At 47.0% G+C, this 21,716-nt stretch overlaps 1 protein-coding gene across 1 annotated transcript in view; it reads left to right on the forward strand.

Moving 5' to 3' along the window:
• Positions 1-11,216, forward strand: part of CUNH12orf49 (chromosome unknown C12orf49 homolog) — a 20,279-nt gene extending 9,063 nt beyond the window's left edge. Inside the window, exons 2-5 of the mRNA XM_008847462.2 lie at positions 2,915-3,071; positions 7,912-8,063; positions 8,356-8,469; positions 10,749-11,216. Of these exons, the coding sequence (XP_008845684.1) occupies positions 2,915-3,071; positions 7,912-8,063; positions 8,356-8,469; positions 10,749-10,832 (507 nt within the window). The 3' untranslated portion in view covers positions 10,833-11,216. The remainder of the gene's footprint in view (positions 1-2,914; positions 3,072-7,911; positions 8,064-8,355; positions 8,470-10,748) is intronic.
• Positions 11,217-21,716: the final 10,500 nt, after the last annotated feature.

Genomic DNA, 21,716 nt, shown 5'->3' on the forward strand with positions numbered 1-21,716 from the left:
ATGAAAGCCATCTTGAAGGACTATTTTATACCACAAACTGAAGAAGAGGACCCAGTCCTAATTGGGCTGTTGGTGGAATGGTGGACACTGTTACTGAACTGCTGGTAATATTGCAGATGGTGGATAAAACTTGGGGACACTATTTGGCACTATCTAGCTGTTATTACTGCATTTCCTGAAGCCCCACACTTAATCACAGAGTCATCTATGATAGCAGAACTTGGGGTCAGATGTTGGTCTGTGGAGGCTGTTTACTTAATGATGGCTTATCACCATGATGGATTATTACATAGCTGTGAAAATGTGATTATCTAGATACTGTAGGTACTTGAAAATGTTTTACCATCCAATTAGTGTCAAGAGGAACCGACTGCACAGTGTCCTCAGTTCTAGTATAAACCAGGTCGGAGGCCAGAAGCAAATATGCAGAAACATGAGTAGGTTTATGTAAGTGATGGGATTGTGGGTAATTTCTGGATTTCATGTTGATAAGCATTGTTTTAGTGAACCTTCTCAATTGGAATAATGTGCTTAACAGAAAAGGTTCGGGGCTAGTGAAGCTTCTCTAAACCACTTAGTTTTTCCTGTAAAATTAAAACATTCCAAAGATGATTTAAAGATGTATTTAAGATGTAAAAAATTTTAAATTGTGTGTATGTCTGTGTGGTGGTGTATACACGTTGAGAGGTCAGAAGAGGGTCAGAGCTCCTGGAGCTGCAGTTACAGGAGGTGGCAAGCCTTCTAATGTGGATGCTCTGCACCCCACCCTGTGCTGTCGGATACTCAGCCCAGACCCCGTTCTTTATGTAAAAATTAACGAGACCATCCTTCTCATTAGTGTGCAGTTCGCTTTCATTTTTGACAAAAAGTGATAAAATTACCTGTAGTAAGAATTTTTAAAGTAAGTTTTTGATCAGTATGTTTGATTTGTATACCTATTTTATATCTGTATATACCCAGAATCATGTAAAAATTTCTTGAGCAAAAAAGGGTTGCAGGTGGAGAAAGTTGGAGAAGGTTTTAGAGGAATGGCAGACCTGGGTTTGATGACAGTGGTGTGTACAGGCCAGTGCTTAGTCACTTCTTGTTGGGCTTCTGGGTTTTTCCCCCCACTGAAATGGTACTGTAGGAAAGCCTACTGTGTGTCTTTCATACACTTGTGACTTTTATAGGATGCTTCTCAAGAGAGTTTGCTGGACCAGAGCGTTTGTAGACTTCTATATTGTGATTACAAAGATCTTTTCCAATTTTCTCGAGTGTATTAAGTTTTGCCACCAAATTTTCAAGAGTTATCCCCTTAGCTTAAAAAGCAGACAGACAACACCTGACCATTGTTAAGGGTAAAGGTTTCAGGAGAGTGGGAATGCTTAACTACACAAGCCAGAGAGACAGCCAGATTGGTGGTGCACACCTTTACACCGTGATCCCATAATCCCAGTACTTGGGAGGCTGAAGCAGGAGGATCCTGAGGTCAGTCTGGGTTGCATAGGGAGATACTGCCTTAGAACACACTCCAAACCATCAGGTCATGGTGGCTCACACCTATAATCCAAGTATTTATGAGACTGAGGCAGGAGGATTACTGTGAGTTTCAGGCCAGGCTAGGGATAAGAAACCCTCTTTCAAAACCCAAAGCCACCCCACCAACCAATCAAACAAGCAAAAACAATCAGTAAAACTCCAAACAAGCAGTGGGAGTCTTGTATAGTTGTTTGGTTTTATAGCATGACTAGAAGCTTCATGCTTGCCTGGTTTTCCAGAAGCCAGTGATCTGAGCACTTCCAAGATATACAGAATGGCTGGTGGCTAAGAGAACGGGCCCCAGGCTCGGGCCCCGGGCAACTTCTCCTCTGCTTGGCTGGGCAAAGTGTTGTGCAGCCCAAATGGCTTCTAGAGGTAGGTTGTAAGGGTTGCACCTCTCTCAAAACACTCTGACCAATACCAACTTGGGAAGGAAAGGGTTTATTTGGCTTACATCTCTTGGGTCACAATTCATCAGGGAGCCCAAGCTAGGAGCCTGGAGGCAAGAGCTGGAGCACAGGCCATGGAGGAACGTTGTTTACTGACTTCCTCCCTTGGCCCATGCTCAGCCTGGTTTCTTATACAGCCGTGTGTGTGTGTGTGTGACTGCCCATAGTGGGCTGTGTCCTCCCACGTCACTCAATAATCAAGAAGATACCCCACTGACATGGCCACAGGCCAGTCCAATGGAGGATATTCCCCACTTGAGGCTCCTACCCAGGTGTGTCAAGTTGACACTAAAGCTATTCAGTGCACCCTTTTTTCACAGAAGACCTTTTCCTAGTTGACAGACTTTGTCTTCTTGCCCCTTGATCAGGTATCTATATGAGCACTTGTCACTGCAAAAGGCTGGGACCTTGTGTCTAGTCAGGTGACAGTCTAAGGACTTTTCTATTCTGAAAACACTCAGGCTTTGCATTCTGTTCTATGGTGTGTGTTTTGGAATAAAAAAATTAAATGTCAGGCTGGGCATGGTGGTGCACACACCTTTAATCCCAGCACTCAAGAGGCAGAGGCAGGCGGATCTCTGTGAGTTCAAGGCCAGCCTGGTCTACATAATGAGTTCCAGGACAGCTGGGGCTACAGGGAGACCCTGTCTCAAAAAGACCAAAAAAAATTCAATGTCTTGCTAGAGTTTTTTGGTCTGTCTGTTGCCATGCATGTCAACGCACCGGTTTGGGAGAACGGTAAAGCCATAGCCATCCTCTCAAAACTTACAATTCCTATGGGTTTGTTTTGTGGCTTTGCTCAGACTTTGCTCATGCCAGGGTTGCACAGACTCCTGCAGGGCAAGCTTAATCGTGTTCTGACCATCCTGCTGTTGTCTAAGTAGAATCAGTGAGGTTGCAGGAAAAGTGACTGAACCTTCCTCTCCCTTGTGGTCTTGTTGCAGGACGAGAGGGCAGTGAGAGATCGGAACCTCCTCCAAGTTCAAGACCATGACCAGCCTATTCCTTGGAAGGTGCAGTTTAACCTGGGCAACAGCAGCCGTCCCAGCAACCAGTGCCGGAACTCCATCCAAGGGAAACACCTCATCACGGATGAGCTGGGTACGGCCTTTCTTCCCTGCACTCGTGATGCCTGGCAAGGTCATGCCAAGACTCTGGGCTTGATAGGCATCCTCCACAATATGTGTGGCCTTCTTCCTGGTCTCCAGGAATACTTGTGTCTGTCTTCCATACCTTCCTCGCCATTCCAGGCTTCCTTCAACACAGGAAGCTTGGCTGAGGACCCTGACTCCTAATAGTTCCTTTTTGCCTGCAGCTCAGTGCTCAGCTTTTGTTATTTTATCATTGTGTGTGCGTGCCTGTGTGCATGCGTGCATGCGTGTGTGTGTGTGTGTCAGTCATCAGCTTTTGTTGTTTATTGTGTGTGCCTACGTGTGTGCCTGCGTGTGTGTGTGTGTACGTGTGCGTGTGTGTGCGTGTGTGTGCACGTGTGTGTTAGGTCTCAGGTTCACCGCTGCATACCCCAGGCTAGCTGTCCCATGAACTTCTGGGCATTCCCTGTCTCTGCCTCCCATCACATCCAGCTTTATTTGGGTTCTTGGGATCTGAACTGTGTCCTCACGCTTGTGTAGCCATCACTTTTACCCACTGAACCATCTCCCCAGCCCTGGTCTTTGTTTTTTGTTTTTGAGACATAGATTCCACTCTTTGACCTCAAACTCACAGCAATCCTCCTGCCTCAGTGTCACACCCAAGTACTAGGCTTTGAGGAGTGAGTCCCGTGACTGGGTGGATTTTCTGATCTTAACAGTCTTTGCTTCTCATCTTGGTGTTGAGCTCTGTAGGGAAGAGCTGCGTTTTCCTCCCTGGCAACTTTTACGTAAGCCCACAGTGTTGACAGGCAGGAATGTGCTTGCTACAGATATTATCCAGGGAATTTAGGACATCTCTAGAGCATGTTCCTCCTACAGGGAAAATCATTTCCTTTAAGCCGTAAGAAAAGAGATTCTGGCCCAGGCGAACTTTTAGGCTACCCACCTGCTAGCGCTCCAACTCTTGGTCTCACCCCTGTCTGTACTTAACCTATGCTAGAACAGCTCCTCTTGTGTGCTGGGTATGGGCTACAGGATTCATTAAAGACCTCATTTGAGCTGGCCTCTAAATCACAGAGATGCGCCTGCCTCTGCCTCCTGAATGCGGAATTAAAGGCACACGCTACCATGCCCAGCACCTCATTTGAGTTTTGCAACAAACCCATGAGAATAGATACTGCAAGCCATGTTTTACAGGTGGAGAGAGAGGCACCAAGAAGTTAAGGAACTTGCCTAAGACTGTGGAGGACTCTTGTTCAAAGTGAAAACACAGCCTGTCATCATCAAAGGCCACAGTTTCTCCTTAATGTCTAATATTCAGACAGTGCTGAAAATTCCTGATTGGCTTATTGAGTTTTTTTTCTACTTTCGATGAGTGGTTCACAAAGTAAATTTTCCCCTATTTCAAAGTCTTATACAACAAATAGCTTGTGAATGGCCGTCTTGGAGCTGCTCCAGGTAAACTTGCATTTGCATCATCTATACCTACAAACTCCCTGCTCAGTGAAGCCACATGTGTCTTTAAAATGATGACAGCAGTTGTATTTGCTTTAAAAGAGAAAAAGTTTGCACCCCCTGCACAATGAAGAGCAAAGCTTCCTGGAAAAGAAGCTGAATGGATGCTCTCCTGTGCAGCACACGTCTGTAGTCCCAGCTCTTGGGAGCCTGAGGCAGAGGGTTGAGAGGTCAAGGCCAGCTTGGGCCATTTAGGAAGCTTGTGGGGTAGGGGGAGATACTGAGATCTCTAAATATCAAACCAGGAATAAAATTATTTAGAAATAAAGAAAGGAGGGGCTGGAGAGATGGCTTAGTGGTTAAGAGCACTGACTGCTCTTGCAGAGGACCCCATTTAGTTCCCAGCACCCACATGGTGGCTAGCAACCATCCATAACTCCAGTTCCAGGGGATCTGATGCCCCCTCTGCAGCCATTGCACATGGGTACACTTATATACATGCACTCATACACATAAAATAAGTAAATTAAATTTTAAAAGAAATGAAGGAAGGAGAGGAAGCCTGGCACCCAGAGGGGAAGAGCTGGGAGACCACACAAAAGTGCACGCAGCAGGGATGCCAGTCAGAGCCGAGTTTCAGGTCATGCTGGGAAAGCAGGTCATGCTGTAAATTTCCTTTAAAAGAACTTTAACATTTATTAATTTGTGTGGATGTGCACGCACTGTGTGTGTGTGTGTGTGTGTGTGAGAGAGAGGGGGGGGGAGGGAGGGAGGGAGAGAGAGAGAGAGAGAGACAGTGCATGTGAAGGTCATACGACAACTTTCAGGAGTTATTTCTCTTCTACTAGGTGGGTCTGAGGGATGTCAAACTCAGATCAGGGTTGGCAGCAAGCACTATTACCCACTGAGCCACCTTGCCTGCCTGTAAATACCTTAAACACCAGTAACAAAGAGATGCAGTTAGCTAAGGGCTAGACTGAATGCTTTGATTTAGAGTCCAGGACTTGTTTCCAGATTCAAAAAACAGGAAATCTTAGCATCATGTGGGCACAATTTATCATTTTCTTTTACCATAGCTACCAAAATAGTAATTTCTTCTGAGCAATTTCGGACTCACAGACTCTAGTTAAAAAATTCCAACAATCATCTTAAATCCATAAAAATCCAAGAGCCATGGGTTGTATTTTACCTCCATGGACATGGGAAAAGTAGCTTAATAGAGAAAACTTGTACCTGTTTATGCTGTTTAACAATGAGATCCCACTGTGAATGTTGCTGGGGTAACATAATTAAACATGACAGTCAGTCACTAACTTTTCAAAGGCTGGAAGTTAATTTCCCAGGCAAGAGCAAGGGTTTGCAGACTGTGATCTCACAAGACTCGGTAGAAGCCTTTGCCTAACTGACAAATAGCACAGTTTTATACATTTATTGAAACATATTACCCCATTCCCATGTACAGTTCTTGTGTTTCTACTTATTAGCTAAAAGTAGAAGGGACTGGAGAGATGGCTCAGTAGTTAAGAGCACTGGCTGCTCTTGCTGAGGACCTGGATTCCGTTCCCAGCACCCATATGACAGTTTATAACTGTCTGTAACTCCAGTTCCAGGGGATCTGACACCCTCTTCTGGTCTTCATGGGTACCTGCATTCACATATGTGCACATGCGGCGCGCGCACACGCACACACACACACACACACACACACACACTTAAACCTTTAAAATATAAAAAATGAATAACCTTTGCATAGGTGGATTCATGATTATGAGGAGCCTGGGTGAGCGTGCTCTCCCCAGAAGTTAGACCTACTAATTCAGGGATGAGGACTGAAGGCTGAAAGTTTACAGCGGGAGGAAAAGAGCCTGAGATGTTAACTCGTAACCTGGGACAGGAAGAGCAGACAGATAATATCAGCAAGTAGAGTGTAGGCTGCTTGGTAGTGTGCATCTCTCTCATAAGAGTTGCCGTGTCCTTATTTGGGGAGAATCCTCAGAAGAGTGCTGACTACCTTGGAATTTTGTTTAGAATCCCTGCAAATAGGCTGGAGAGATGGCTCAGAGTTAAGAGCACTGGTTGCTCTTGCAGAGGACCCAGGTTAGCAACCATCCGCAACTTCAGTTCCAGGGGATCCAACGCCTCTTCTGACCTCCTCGGGCATTGCACAAAGCAGGTGCATTTACACACATGCAGGCAATACACTCATACACATAAAATAAAAATAATAAAATATTTTTGAAAAGGAATCCCTGTAAACAGCATGTGTGGGAGTGGTTGGGGAGAGCCCCTGAAGCTTTTCCTAGGACAGCAGGATGATTTTCTCTTCATTCAGCAAGTAACAGCATAAACAGTAAACAGAGGCAGCTCCCAAGTGACTGGGGAAGTCTCCCAAGTTTTGAGTGAGGGCCCATTGTCACCTTCCACCAGTGCCTTCTACTTCTCCAGACTTGATTTTCCAGGGCAGTTTTGAAAACAAGCAGATCTCTGCCATGCCTCATTCTCTGAAGATGGAGCTGGGCATTCCAGATGGGTTGTGCTTGGAACAGCTCCTGTGCACCTGAGGGTCCATGAATGCACCTGCAGGCCCATGCATGGACCTGAGGGGCTGAATGTGCCCCTGGAGCTTCTCTAGTGTGATGGTGGCTCTTATGGACTGGAGCTTACATTTTTCTGTCCTACTACTAGAAGGCTGCGGGGAAATGCCTGCTTAGCAACTCTGAACAATGAATTAGTTCTAAAAGGAAATTGATCTCTAATACTGAACACAAAGTGACTGGGCTGTAGGGAAGTGCATAGCCACACGATGGGATTTCTAAGTTGTATAGAAATTGGGAGATTTTTCTCTTCTTTGAGTATTGGAGACCTTTGTTCCCTAATTCCTGCGTAGTTATACTCCTGGAATGTTTATGCACAAACACCCTAAAGTAGATATAATAAAGGTAAACTGTGGCTTCCTATTTTAACAGTCCTTTGAATTACTAGGTTAGCAGCAGACATCTAAAAATTGCTCAAAGTGATTTGCTTGCTTTTTAAATTTGGAAAGATTTCATTTTTGTGAACAGGTGTGTGGTTTTTCCTGTCTCTATCTTGTATTTTTTTTTTGAAAGAGGCCCAAATGAAAGATGGGCTTGCAGGAAGGAAGCAAGGTCATGGCTTGACCTGGTGATGAGTTCAGATGTTTGACAGCAGACCAAAGCATGGCTACGGGGTAACAATATGGAGCTAAGTTGACACTCAAATCCTACCTGTCAGTCTCTGCCCAGAGGAAGCCACTGGTCACGTTCAAGCCTCTTGTGGCCCTTGGTGCTCAGGGTGCCCTGGACTCTGGCAGTCCTTCATCCTAGGAGGGAGGTGGGGGCTGCAGTCTCCTGCTGACATTGGTCTCTGGCTTTCAGGCTACATCTGTGAGAGGAAGGACCTGCTGGCCAATGGCTGCTGTGATGTCAGCGTCCCCAGCACGAAGCAGTACTGCTGTGATGGGTGCCTGGCCAATGGCTGCTGTGGTGCTTACGAGCACTGTGTTTCCTGCTGCCTGCAGCCCAGCAAGGTATGGGCTCCTGCTCCCCACTGCCTCGGTTTCCAGCCTTTAAGGGAGGAGTTCTGGTACCTCCTGGGACACTCTTAGGAACTTTGTAGGTGCAAGAAATCACATCTGTGCAGTGGTCTCTATTGAGAAAGGACCAGCGTGTTGCTAACTGGAGTCTGGTGAATTTGAGACCTGCTCCCTCTTGCCATCCCCTGTACCATAGTCTTGGGAAGGAGAGATTCCCAAGTCTGCCTTGGGCTGACTTGGTCTGCAGTTACTAACTACCAGTGCTGTACAACTTCTGTTTCCATAGCAACTTCTCCTGGAGCGCTTCCTCAACCGGGCAGCAGCAGCCTTCCAGAACCTCTTCATGGCAGTTGAAGACCACTTTGAATTGTGCTTGGCTAAGTGCAGGACCTCATCCCAGGTCTGAAGTGGGGTGGCCCTAGCTGGGGGCAGCACTCGAGAGTCCAAGCTGAACACTGGCAGATCACTCTGGACAGAGGGAGAATGGAAAGGGGGCTTCAGTGACACAGTGACACACCCCTCTTTATTTGGGGGTGATATGTAGACTGGTGGCCTGAGGCTTATCCAAGACAGGGAAAGTGAGGCACAGTCACCTTGTTGAGTTCCTGCCTACAAGGCAGGTTTACAAGTGGCAAGTATCAAATTCTTCAGTCTGGGTGGGGTAATGAGAGCCCAGCTCCCAAGAGACTGAAATTTGATTAAGGTTTTCTATCAGCCACTGCTGAGAGGAAGTGACTTGTCCTGAGAAGGACTTGTCTTTTGCTTTAGGATTAAGGGTATAAGGAGCTAGGCATTTAAAAGCACTGGGGTAAATCTGAGGCTTGTCAGGCTTAGTGAATTCACATTGCTTGCCACTGAGTGTCTCCCTTCTGTTTGCTCCCCACTTGTGTTGTTTTTAACACGTACTTGGGGTCGGGGGAACACACGTGCCATTGCATGTGTGTGGAGGTCAGAAGACAACTTGTAGGAATCAGTTCTCTCCTTCCATCATGTGGGCCCTGGGGATCAAACTCAGGTCATCAGGCTTGGTGTGACAAGTGCCTTTACCTGCTGAGCGGTCTCACTGGCCCACACCCCCAGCTTCTGTGGCTGGGCGCTTGCTCTTTCTAAGATTGCTGCACACGTTTATTATACAAGCATGCTCCTTCTGGCTGCTGCCCCTGGAGCCACAGAGATTTTCCTGGCTTCATCTGAGATAACCGACTCATGTCAGTGTCCGGCACTCTATAAGCTTTACCGGATTTGTGCAGTTGTTTCTTGATGCCCTTTTATAGCTCTGGTTTGCTCTGAGAGCGTCAAGCGTCCTTTGGGGAATGGGTAAGGGGTAGAGAGCATTTGAGAGCTCACATTCTTGCCAGTCTTGCTTCTCAGGGTGCGCTTCCTAATTGAATGGACGTAAAGGGAAATAGGAGGGGAGGCTCAGCCATGACTCAACTTTGATTCACTCTCTCTTTTTGGCAAATGCTGGCAGGGTAACTGATAAAATAGCCTCCTGTAACTGATAAAACCCTGAAGTTGTTTCTAATCCTAAGAGAAGCTATTTATTTCTAATCCCAGAGAAGTTATCGGGCTCCTTGAGAGAAGCTGCCATCCTCCTCCTGCTGCCTTTTTATTGTAGATTGCCACTCAATGTGCTTGGCCACCAGTAGCCCAGGGAGGAGAGGTTCTGTTAAGTGGGATTAATGCTGCACTGCGGTTGCTTAGCTTTGGTCCGAGGCTAATTAATGGGCTCTAGACCAACCCCAAACTCAAGTTGCTTGTATGAAAACAAATTGCTGGAAAACTCCCCAACAGGGAAGATTGCCAGGTTTCAACCCCACGTGTGTGTGTGCACAGCCGAAGAGGCGCCTGTGGTCATGGGAGGCTTCGCTCATGCATAGGCCCTTAGCATGTAAACTTCATGACTGTAATTCGAAGAGGCATCTCCTTAGTCCCTCTGCAGGCTCCTCACCATGGACTGGATCTCTCTGCCCACGTGATTGGGTATAAATACCCATTGCATTTTAATCTGTTGCAGATTTTTTGGTTTTATTTGTTGGTTTATATTTATTATTTGTATTTATTTATGTGGATGTGGGCATACAACGCATGTGAGTGGAGGGCTGAGGACAACTTGTAGGGATCACTTTTCTCTCTCCACCATGTGGGTCCTAGGGATCAAACTTGGGTTGTCGGGCTTGGTGGCCAGTGCCCTTACCCACCCAGCCATCTTATGGGCACTTGTTTTGTGATTTGAGGCTGGGTCTCATGTTGCCAAGCTGGACTCAAACTCACTAAGTTGCTGAGGATGACCTCAAATTCCTGATCTTTCTGTCTCCAAGTCCTGGGATTACAGGTGCCCCCCCCCCCAGTTCTGTGAGGTGCTGGGGATCAAACCCACAGCTTGGTGACTGTTAGGCAAGCATTCCACCAATTGAGTTACATCTCCAGCCTGTTTGGCAGTTTGAGAACAAGTCGGCTCAGCTGCCCAGCTCATGGTCAGTTTGTTAAAAGGCTCCCTGGTGGACAGAAGTGGTGACAGGGTAGTGCCTGGGCCGTTTTCATTCTCAGTAGCATTCAGTGCTGAGCATCCTTCTTTTTCAGAAAGTTCCTTTCAGCCCTTAGGCATGCTGGGAGGCATACAGGGAGTGTCTGTAGCTCTGCCCTCTGTCACACACTTCTGTCTTTCCTCACCAACAGAGTGTACAGCATGAAAATACCTACCGAGACCCCATAGCCAAGTTCTGCTATGGAGAAAGTCCACCCGAGCTCTTCCCTGCGTGACAGCTCACTGGAGAACTGGCACCCACAGCCAGTCTGGTCTGTGTGAGATGATGAAGGAGACGGCCAGCCACACATGGACTTCTTGGCTTTGACCACTTCCTGTGGCACCTGCTGTCTTCCAGTTCCCTCACTGCTGGCTGGAGAAGATGGGCAGAGCTGTTGTGTACTGAAACCTGGAGCCTCCAGCCACACATAGTCAGGAAAGAATGTGGGCTGGACAAGGCCCACAAGGGCTCTGGACTGCTGATTAGGGGCCAGTGTTCACTTCTGTTTTGACCCGACCCCATACAGTTATTTATTGGAGTTTTTTTGGAACTGTGGGAAGGGGCAGTATTTTCTGTAAGAGTCTTCACCTTTCTGATTGAATATATTCCATGTTATTGATGTGCTTGTGGTCTCGAATGTCGCACGTTAAATCTTCTGTCACACAGATGAAAGTTGTCTCCGGGGGAGTGGGTACTCTCTCTGGGTACTTGCTCTGGGTGTTGTTCTAACATCTGGAGTCTGAAGAGCAGCTCTTAACCACAGCTTCATATCCATATCCCGACATCTAAGGTACCTATAGCCTCACACGTGTGGCTCCTGCTGGCCTGGTGGACTTGCCAGCGGCAGGCTTGGTGTCACTCTGTGCCTGGGGTGCTCATATGCCTGCAGCCATGGCTCTGCTTCAGCCTAAATCCCCGGTGGCTGTCCCAGTGGAGTTCACGCTCACCATGCTCCTGTTGAAACGGGAACTCTGCCCTTGTCCCTCTCAGAAGCAGGTGGCAACAGATGCATGTGGCTCGGCCTGAAACACGTGGCTCTTCCTTACCACTGTCATCTGTGCGACAGGCAGATGTTTCCTTGTAGTTTGTAAGAAAAGAAAGCCCAACTTCCTACGCCAGGGCTAAAAAGTTTTACGTGCACCCTCAGTGGGAGATGCATGCGAGGTCTGGGGCCTAGAGAGTGTTGGGTGCCCTCATGTGAGGGGTGGGCTGTTTGCAGCTGTAGTATACTGAGACTGCCTTAAAGCCTGCGATCAGGATAGTGCCTTTGGCTCCACTGCCTTTTGATTTCTGGATGCCTACTAAGACACACCTTCTCAGACCTGCTCTGGCCCTTGCTGTGAATGATGGTCCCCTTTCTGCAGTCTGGTAGAGCCTTTCTTCCCAGCTCCTCCCCTTCGGGGTAGACCTGCCTTGAGTTCCCTCCTGTTCCCTCCACCCACTTCCAGCTCCCTCTGAAGTATTCTGTCACCTCTGAAGAAGGCAGTTGGATGTTTAATCTTGTTTTGTGGTGCTGGGTATCAAACTCACTGCCACTGAGCCACACTTCAGCTAGAGAGTTCTTTTTTATGTCAAATCCCCATTAATCTGACCTGTTAATTCTGGATTTTTCAGAGTGTGTGTTCAGAGTGTTGACTCAAACTTCCAGAAAGAATTGGACTCATTCTGGCATAATTACCCTTCCTGGTAACTAGGGGATTTGTTGTGTTTTATTTATTTATTTTTTTTGTTTTAAGATGTGGTCACTATGTAGACCTGGATGGCCTTGAACTCTCAGAGATCTTCTTGCCTCCCAAGTGCTGGGATTAAATGTGTGCACCACCACACCCAGCTGTATTTTGTTAAGTTTTGAGACAGGGTCTCAAAACTGTAGCCCAGGCTGGCCCCTCAACTTGTTATGTAGTTGAGATTGGCCTTAAACTCCTTCATCTCCCAAGTGTTGGGATCACAGGTGTGCAGCCCCTGCCTGGATCCCTGGTGTTTGAGTGTCAGTCTACTCTTGATTGGCGTGAGTGCTGGTCTCTATAAGCTCCCTTCCACCTTCAAGCGCAGTGATGCTGAATGTGAACAGCTCATATCACAGGTCAGCCTGTGTGCAAATCCTCAGCCACTCTGCACTTGAGCTGTAGGTTGTGTGTGTGATTCAGTCACTGACCTTGCAGTCAAGGATCCAGCATGCTTGTGCTTCGCCAGGTAGATGAGGGAATAGTGGGAGAGGGGTCACAAGGACTTCATCTTAGATCCTGCTCCAACATCTTCCCCACTGCCCTGCCAGCTGCAGTGCTTGAGGATGGCTTTCACTTGTCATGGCCAGGAGAGGTGACCATGCGAGGTCAGTAATCTGAAAGTCATTTTCAGTTGGCCATGGAACATGTTTTTGTTTTTCCATCAAGTAGAGGTGTGTGCACGACTTCGGAATTTCCCAGTATTTAGGACCACATAGGCGGTGATGCACCTGGGCCCACCTCCCACTCAAGGTATGTGTGCTTCGGGTTCCCTTGATGGGGTTTCTAGAAGTAGTTTTGTGTGTCAGAGTCTAGTGAAGCATGTAGGGAAAGACCCCAGAGGAGATGGGAGCATCCTTAACTCAGAGAAGAACATTTAATGTTACTGTGTTGGGGGAGGTGTGGCCTATGGCCACAGCCATGGGGAGCCTCTGGGACTGAAAGGTGAGCCCCAGGGCTGTAATGGAAACAGAATGATAGGAACCCTTCAAATGTTCCCCGGAGGCTGATTCTGGGCTTCTTAGGAATTAGAAGGCCTCAGCAGGCGCTGGTCCTCAGGGAAGTGGGGGGCATTGGCACCATTGGGATTCTGGTCCAACTTTTCCCATCCTAGGGATCTGCAGGTAAACTGTAAACTGACCTCTTCCTCACCGAGAAAGTGCTATAACATGGAATTACTGCATCTCTTTGAGGCTTGGGCCATTTATCTGTAAAATAGGGTCATCTGGTTGCCTGCCTGACTGCCCTGGGGTGTCTGTGAGCCCCGGTCTACTGCTTGGCAAGAAGCCAGCATCAGCTTGTAGGGAACAGCTCTTGGGGAGCAATGTGAGGTAGTAGGCAGGGATAAGGGGACACTGGCGCCTGGGATGGGAAGGTGCTAATTTGGGGCCTTTTGGTAGTATTTTTCTAATTCTTTGTAAGAACTTATGCCAAGATTAAAAAAAAATTCCGATAATTCATAACTACCTAATGATAAAATAACCTAAAATCACACAACTTAGAGATAAACACCAGCTATTTTCTGTCTGTGAGTTTCCAGGCAAAAAGGAGGTCATTTTTTCCTCTTGCAGGCAATCCTGTGTGTGTCCTGTCTACAGACCTGTGTGGGATCTTAAGTGGCCAGACAACTACAGTGTCAGCTATTGGCAATTGAAGGAGTCTAGTTCCTTTTCAAGGGAGGTGGTTTGCTATTACGGATCACGCATTGATGTCTGCTTTTTTTTTTTTGGTCTTTTTGAGACAGGGTCTCCCTGTAGCCCCAGCTGTCCTGGAACTCACTATGTAGACCAGGCTGGCCTTGAACTCACAGAGATCTGCCTGCCTCTGCTCCTGTGTGCTGGGATTAAAGGAGTGCACCACCACGCCTGACTGTTGATGTTTGCTTTTACACACTTTTTTTTTACACACTTTTTTTGTCTCAACTATTGCAACATACCTTGTGTGTATGGGAGGGGCTGTTGTCATGCCTCCCAGTAGCTGTGTGTCAATCATATTAAAAACTGTTTGCTAAAGGATTTTAGTATCCTGATTTGTATTTATCTTACTATTTTTATTTTTTTATTTTTTGTCTTTTTGAGACATCTCCTCGTAGCCCCAGCTGTCCTGGAACTCACTATGTAGACCAGGCTGGCCTTGAACTCACAAAGATCCTCCTGCCTCTGCCTCCCAAGTGCTGGGATTAAAGGCGTGCGCCACCATGCCCAGCATTATCTTACTATTTTTAACATAATAACCCTTATGTGTATCAATGTATACTGCACAGTGATTTCTAGGTTGCCAAAAAGGATTTATATATTAACTTATAAAATTTACATTTATTGATTAGGGTGGGGAGAGGCATGTGCCATGGCTCACATGTGAAGGTAAGAAGACAGCTTTTGTCAGTTGGCTCCATCCTTCCACCATGTGGGTTCTGGGGATGGAACTCAGATTGCTAGACTTAGCAGCAAGCATCTTTACCTGCTGCACCATCTTGCCAACCCTATCATAAGTCTTTGTAGTTAAATGCTAATACCCAAATGTGCTATCAGTTTGTATTAACTCAGTCAAATGAATTCCATTCCACACTCTGACCATTTATTCACCTATGATGTCACCTCTAAGGAACTTGTTCAGTTCTTTAATCTTTTATTCCTCTCAGTGACCACTGGATTTTTTTTTTTTTTTTTTAGACATGGTCTCACTGTATAGCCTCAACTGGCTTGGAACTCAGGGATCCACCTGCGTCTGCCTGCTCAGTGCTGGAATTAAAGGTGTGTGCTACCACTCCTGACACTTTTAAATGATTGAAGCCTTAATTCTCTATCCACCTCTCTCCCTATCTCCTTTCCTCTCTCTCCTGTCTTTTGAGATAGTGTCTCAGTGTATATGCCAGGCTTACTCTCCATCCCCCAGTCGTAGTCTCCTGAGTGCTGGGATTTTAGCACACAGCTAAGTCCCTTCTCTTCCTTTTCAGTTTTGTGACACTCAGAAGCAAGTAGCTCACAAATTCACAAACTATTTTTCTGATAGATTTAGGGCAATGGGTTTTCAACAGGCGCACACCCCTCCTCCCAACCCCAGGGGACATTTGGGAATGTCTGGGGATATTTGTGTTATAGCCAGAGTGGGGGAAGTACCATTAGCCCCTGGTGGGTGGTGGTCAGGGGTGCTGCCCACCATCCTGTGCCGAGGATGGTATACGATGTAGGTTGGCAGTGTCGCGGTGACTGAGACTGGCACCAGGTCACAGCTGCACCCGAGGCTGAAGAGAGAACTCCCAGCAAGCTGACTTCATTATGTCCCCACCCCTGAGTTCTGCAGTGCTGAAGTGCTGATTAAATTACGCTGTGATCCCCACAGGACTCCCATGTAGCAGGCATCATCCTTCCTCGAGGCACGGTGTTGTTCCCCTGCCACTCTAAGTCCTTCCCGAGCTCACCATTCACCAGTGCAGACACTGCAGAATGATCTGGGAGCTTATGAACCCCAACATGACAGGAGCTCAGTGGGGTGACTTTGAGGGTGGGGGTGGGACTGTCTGCAGATTCTCAGGAATTCAGGAAAACTAGGCATTCTGTATAAAAAGGTATTGTGTGTGTATATGAAAGAGTGAAAGTGAGTTGAAAAGCCAAAGGGTTTTCTTCCCCAGTATAGCGTGCCTCTGACTGACCAGTGCATTACCTTCCACATAAGGGGCTTTCTGGGCTGATTTATTATTTATTTATTTATTTATTTATTTATTTATTTATTTATTTATATGTATTTATAGACAGGGTCTCACTGTGTAGCCCTGGCTGACCTGGAATTCCCTGTGTATATCAGACTGGTCTTGAACTCACAGAGATCTGCCTGCCTCTACCTCCCATGTGTTGGGATCAAAGGCATTCACCACCTTAACTACTTCCTGGGCATTTTTTGACATACTATCAGGTATGACTACAGCTCTGGGTACCAGCAGCACTGGTTTCACCCAGTCATGTGTCAGTATACTCATTTGCCCAATCCATTTTCGAAGATGTAAAGTGGCAGATGTAAAGTGGTCTGCTGCTGGGTTGTGACCTAAGTGGCTGCATCTGTGCTGCCAGCTCTTGACTCAGCTGAGCCTCAGTGGCCGTCTTTGCAGACATAGCCTGTGTAAGAGAGGAGCTACCGCACTGCTAAGAAAAGAAGCACAGCCTTTCATAGTGCAAAGAAACAGATGGAGCTGGCCGTGCTGGTGGCACTTGCCTGTAATCTCAGCACTTGGGAGGCTGAGGCAGAAGGATTATGAGTTCAGGTTCAGTCTGGGTGACACATGATGAGACCTTGACTCTAAAGAAATAACAAATAGAAGTAATTATTCAAATTTTGTAAAATATTTTATTTTTATTTTATGTGTATGAGTGTATTGCCTGCATGTATGTCAGTGTACCCATGTCTCGCAATGTCCACCGAGGTTGGAAGAGGGCATTGAATCCCCTGGAACTGGAGTTATGGACAGTTGTTAGCCACCACGTGGGTGCTGGGATTTGAACGTGAGTCCTCTGCAAGCGCAGCTACTTAGCCATCTCTCCAGTCCCTATTCAAATGTTTTAATGTGTATTATAGAATCTGTCAGGACTGTACATCCAATGGGACCAGAGGGACCAAACATATCAGTATTAGAAATGTGCTGTTTCATTGGTATTGAGTATAAACTTCTGGTCAGAGCAACCCAGATAACTTGCAGCGTGGTAGTGGTTAAATAAGAAAAGAGTCAGTGTCATGGGGTCCCAAGGGTACAGACCCTTGACCACACCTGTTACTAAGTAGGTATGAATGTGTGTGTGTGTGTGTGTGTGTGTGTGTGTGTGTGTGTGTGTGATACCTGTTACTAAGTAGGTATGAATATGTGTGTGTGTGTGTGTGTGTGTGTGTGTGTGTGTACGCACTCTGATCTATATGGATGGAACTAGGGGATATCAAAATAGAAAGATGGTAGTAAGCCAGGCATGATGCCACATGCCTTGAAATCTTGCACTCAGGAGGCTGAAGCAGTAGAAATCCAGGTTTGAAGCCAACTTTGGCTACATATTGAGAATTGTCTCAAATACACAAAAAGTTTATTAAGATTGAATAATTTGGGTGGAAAAATGAGATCTCTAGGTATGACCCATACATTACCTGTTTTGTATATGTATCTGTATCTGTGTGTGCATGTACGTTCATGCTCAGTGTGTAGTAAAACAGCTGTGTGATGTCTGTGAACAGCATCTTCACTTGACTGACATGAGTCCAGACATCCACAACCTTGAATAAACTCAACCTTCTGGCTTTGCTTTCTCATCATCAACCAAGCGTGGTGGCTAAGCAATCTTACAGATCTTGACTTTGTCTATCCAAGGATCCCACCACTGAGTGAAACAGGACCAGACCCCTGTCTCCTCATCGCCCACTGTGGATTGCGATTCCCACAGGGTAGGTAAGCCCTAGCCATCAGGGGCCCAGCTGTCCTCAAAATAGACCTTCCCTGCTCTGGCCTGCAAATACAGCAAATCTGGCCAACCGTGTATGCATCTTCTTTGATTTTTCTTTCTCTGCTGGGACGGCGTATCATGCGCACTGCCCCATACTTGTGGGGACAGCTGCTGTACTCATAAATGCATCTGCCTTTGGGCTGGGAAGCCCAGAGCCATGCAGTACAACCTCCCTTAATACAGTGCTGTTACTCAGGTGGGCTTAACCTGAGACACCCAGAGCTTGTCCACTTCCTAGGCAGGCCTTCTCTGGGTGTCTCACCCTAAGGACTGTCACTCATGTCTCTTACATCGCAAGGTATAAACTTAAAACATGCCTTAGAAATCAAATTGGGCCAAATAAGGTTCTTTGTCCTCTAAAGATAACCAAGGTTCCAATAGAAAGCTCTGCCCACCTTTTGTACTTAAGTGTGTATTTTGTATTTGTACATAAATAAAAGTGGAATCCCACTGTACATTTATTTTAAAATACTGAGTTCCTGGTAGATTGATTTAATCCAATTACAGCTAATTCATCCCAGAGCAGGAAAGCACGAGTTCTAGTTCCATTTACATCATCCTGCCTTGCATTGAAGCCAGGTTAGAGGTTAGAGCCTTTTATAATTGCATACGCGTTTGGCTCAGCATTCTTTGGTCCTTTCTCCTTGTCTGATTCTACCCAGTGGGGAGAAAAGTCTTTTTATTCTTCACAAATAAATTCCAGGCATTTTCCGAGGCTGGCGCTGGCACCAAACATCTTGGGGGATGGCTGCATTGTCCTGGAGAGCTAAGCAAGAAATCAAGAACATTCTCTCCACCCTGGATCTCCTAGGCATGTTGTTGATTCTGGCGAATCACTAAATGAAGACATTAAGAGAATAAAGAGGCCAGGGAAGGCTCCGTGGAACATCTTCCTGAATAGGCAGCGTTGGGGAAGATGAGCCAAGCTCAGGGCAGCCCGCATTTGCCCGGTGCCAGCTCTGCTCCAGCAAAAGCCTCATCATCTATTGGTATTTTTTAAGGGTTTGGGGACCAGCCTGTGAAGATGTCTCTATGTGTTCCTTGGCATTCAGTGGCAGGCTATTTGGTGCTGTGCTGTCTTTCAGAGGCATGCGCCCCTGCTGATCTCAGTTTCCTTGGTGGTTATGGATCTGGGCACCCTTTAGGGTTAGCTTCTCGGGTTCTGCCCATAACATCTGAACCTGTCTGCTGTCCACTTAAAGCCAACCTGAGACAAATGGTCTCACTGCAGCTTAGCAGTTGGCTGAGCTAATTTATTTGACATAAATTTGCTGACCTGATTTAGCCTTGAGAAGGGAACTTGGAGTTAGCCAGATGTGATCTTAAAGGACTTGCTTTTCGCTGCAGCCCTTCCAGGCCCCCAAGGGCAGCAGTGTTGATGACACCCACTGTGGATGCAATTTCAGGAGGAGAAAGAGAAGGTTTCATGGTGGAAGGACAGAAAGGCAGAGCTGGTGGCTGGTGGCACGCACACTGACAGTTGCTGTTTGTGCCACTTGGTGGCACCAGTTGCATAGCTTTTCCACCCCCAGCGTGTGCCTTGTGCTGGTTGAGACCCAGGCCTGCATGGAGCTCCCTTCCCCAAAACACTGAAACTGGGACCGTGGGTAGAGGTGGGACAGCAGGTCAGGAGTCCTTCCTGCACTTGGCAGGTTCTGGAACCAGGACCGTTGGGGAAGAGGAGACAGGCTGAGTTGCTGTCCCCAGCCACCCCGTTCTCTGCCTCTGCCTCCACCAGGACAAAATGTAGGCGAGGCCTCTTGGCCATCCCTGGGGGACAAAGAACAGGAACAGCTGGGCACTCACAGCCCTCCTAGACACACTCGCTCCTTTTGGTCCTCTGGTGGAGGAGGACACAGGTGCTCTGTCTCCTGTTGGCGCAAGGTCACAGTTTTCCTTGTGGGAATTCCAGTTCAGGCCTCTCTGGAACACTGAGGTGTGGAGGACAGTGCCCTCCTAGGCACCTTGTGAGTGTGTCCTGTAGCATCATGGTGCTAAAAAGGCTGCTTATCTGACATCTACCCTCCTGAGCCAGGCAGATCTTGCCACGCCCATCTTATGGAAATGAACTCAGAGGTGGCTTGTGCTGTCTGCTGGCTTCAGTTAAGGTGTCCATGTGAACATTTTTGCTAGCTCCTGAATGAGTGTTTCCAGCCCTGCTGTACGTACGTATGCAAGCATGTATGCATATGTGTGTATGGGTGTGAGTGTGTGTATATGTATATGTGTGTACCTATGTGGGTATGTGTTTGTGTATGCAAGTGTGTCATCAGGACTGGGGTTGGCAAGTCAGGTGTTTGTCCTGAAATTTCCTCTTTGGCCCTTTGCTTCATTCTCGGTTTAAGCAAAATGCTCCATTTCTTTCCTTTGGTCCTCACCAAGGAGATTTAGAAGAATGTGCTAGAAGGGGAACTTAGCATTCTGGTGCAGCCCTCTTAAAAAAGGGCCGATCCTAAGATTCTGCTGAATCTTAGGATCCTGTAGTCCTGTCATGAGCTGAGTTGTAATCCCCAAAGGTCCCAGGTGGCAGCCTTAGCCCAGGACTGCAGAAGGTGACTGTTGGGAGAGGGGCCTTTAAAGAGGCAATTGATGAGGCTGGGCGTGGTGGTGTGTGCCTTTAATCCCAGCACTCAGGAAGCAGAGGCAGGGAGACCCTATCTCAAAAAAGACCAAAAACAAACAAAAAAAAAGAGGCGATTGATGGACTGGCGAGATGGATAAAAGGTGCTTACTGCCAAGCATGAGCACCTGAGTTTGATCCTCATGACCTACATGGTAGAAGGAAAGGACTGACTCCCACAAGTTGTCCTCTAATTTCTACATGTACTCAGAGGCATACATGTTCGCACACATTTACATAATACACATAAACACACATGCTTACACACATCTGCATGCATACACATTTGCATACACAAACGCACACTGCAAACATATTCCCACAGGGGTCACAAAGTGTAACCTGGCCTTCTGACCTCAGCATGCCTGATGCTGGGCACACAATTCTTTGGAGCGGACCAACTGAACACTGGAAGATGCTGGGCAGCTTTGAGGCCTCCCCTGTACTAGATTCCTTGGCAATCAAAAAATGTCTTCAGGGCCAGCAAGATGGTTCAGCAGGTAAAAGGCACTTACAGTCAAGCCTGAGGACCTGAGTTCAATCTCCAGAACCCATGTGGTGGAAGGTGAGAACAGACCTCACTATTGTCCTCTGACCTCCACAGGAACACCATAGTGCACACACACACACACACACACACACACACACACACACACACACCACATTCACACATAAATAAATGTTATTTTAAAAATTCCTTCAGATATTGCTGAATGCAGCATTGGGGATCAAAGCCTCCCTCCAGTTAAACTTTACTAGCTTGGACCAATCTTTTCTGGTCCTGAGAGCCACCTACAATCATAGGATACCAGGTTGGAAAGACTTCAGGTGCTATCTTGTCTACACCCTTCACAGAAGTACAGAGACACAGCAGACCCAGGAAAAGCCAGGAGACAGTTGTGCTCTGGACTTGCAATCAACTCAGAACTCGGCACCTCCAAAGACTAAGCATTGGTTAGCTAGCACTGCCGTAACAATGCTGCACAGACTGGGTGGTTCAAACAACAGTTATTTTCCCGGCGTCCTTAGTGTGGAGGAAGTCCAAGGTCGAGGTGGTGGCAGGATTAGTTTCTCCTGTGGCCTGGCCTTGCAGATGACTGCCCTCTCCCTCTGTCCTCTCTCAGTCATCCCTCTGTGCACAGTGTCACTGGCCTCTCTTCCTTTTCTGTAAGGACCAGGCACATTGAACTCACCCTGACACTTCCTTTGAACTCAGGCACTTCATCATAGTTTGTTTTTTTTTTTTTTTTTTTTTGGTGTTTTTGAGACAGGGTCTCCTGTAGCCCCAGCTGTCCTGG

Source organism: Nannospalax galili, unplaced genomic scaffold (assembly GCF_000622305.1).
Source record: "Nannospalax galili isolate Female #2095 unplaced genomic scaffold, S.galili_v1.0 scaffold120, whole genome shotgun sequence".
Taxonomy (NCBI): Eukaryota; Metazoa; Chordata; class Mammalia; order Rodentia; family Spalacidae; genus Nannospalax; species Nannospalax galili.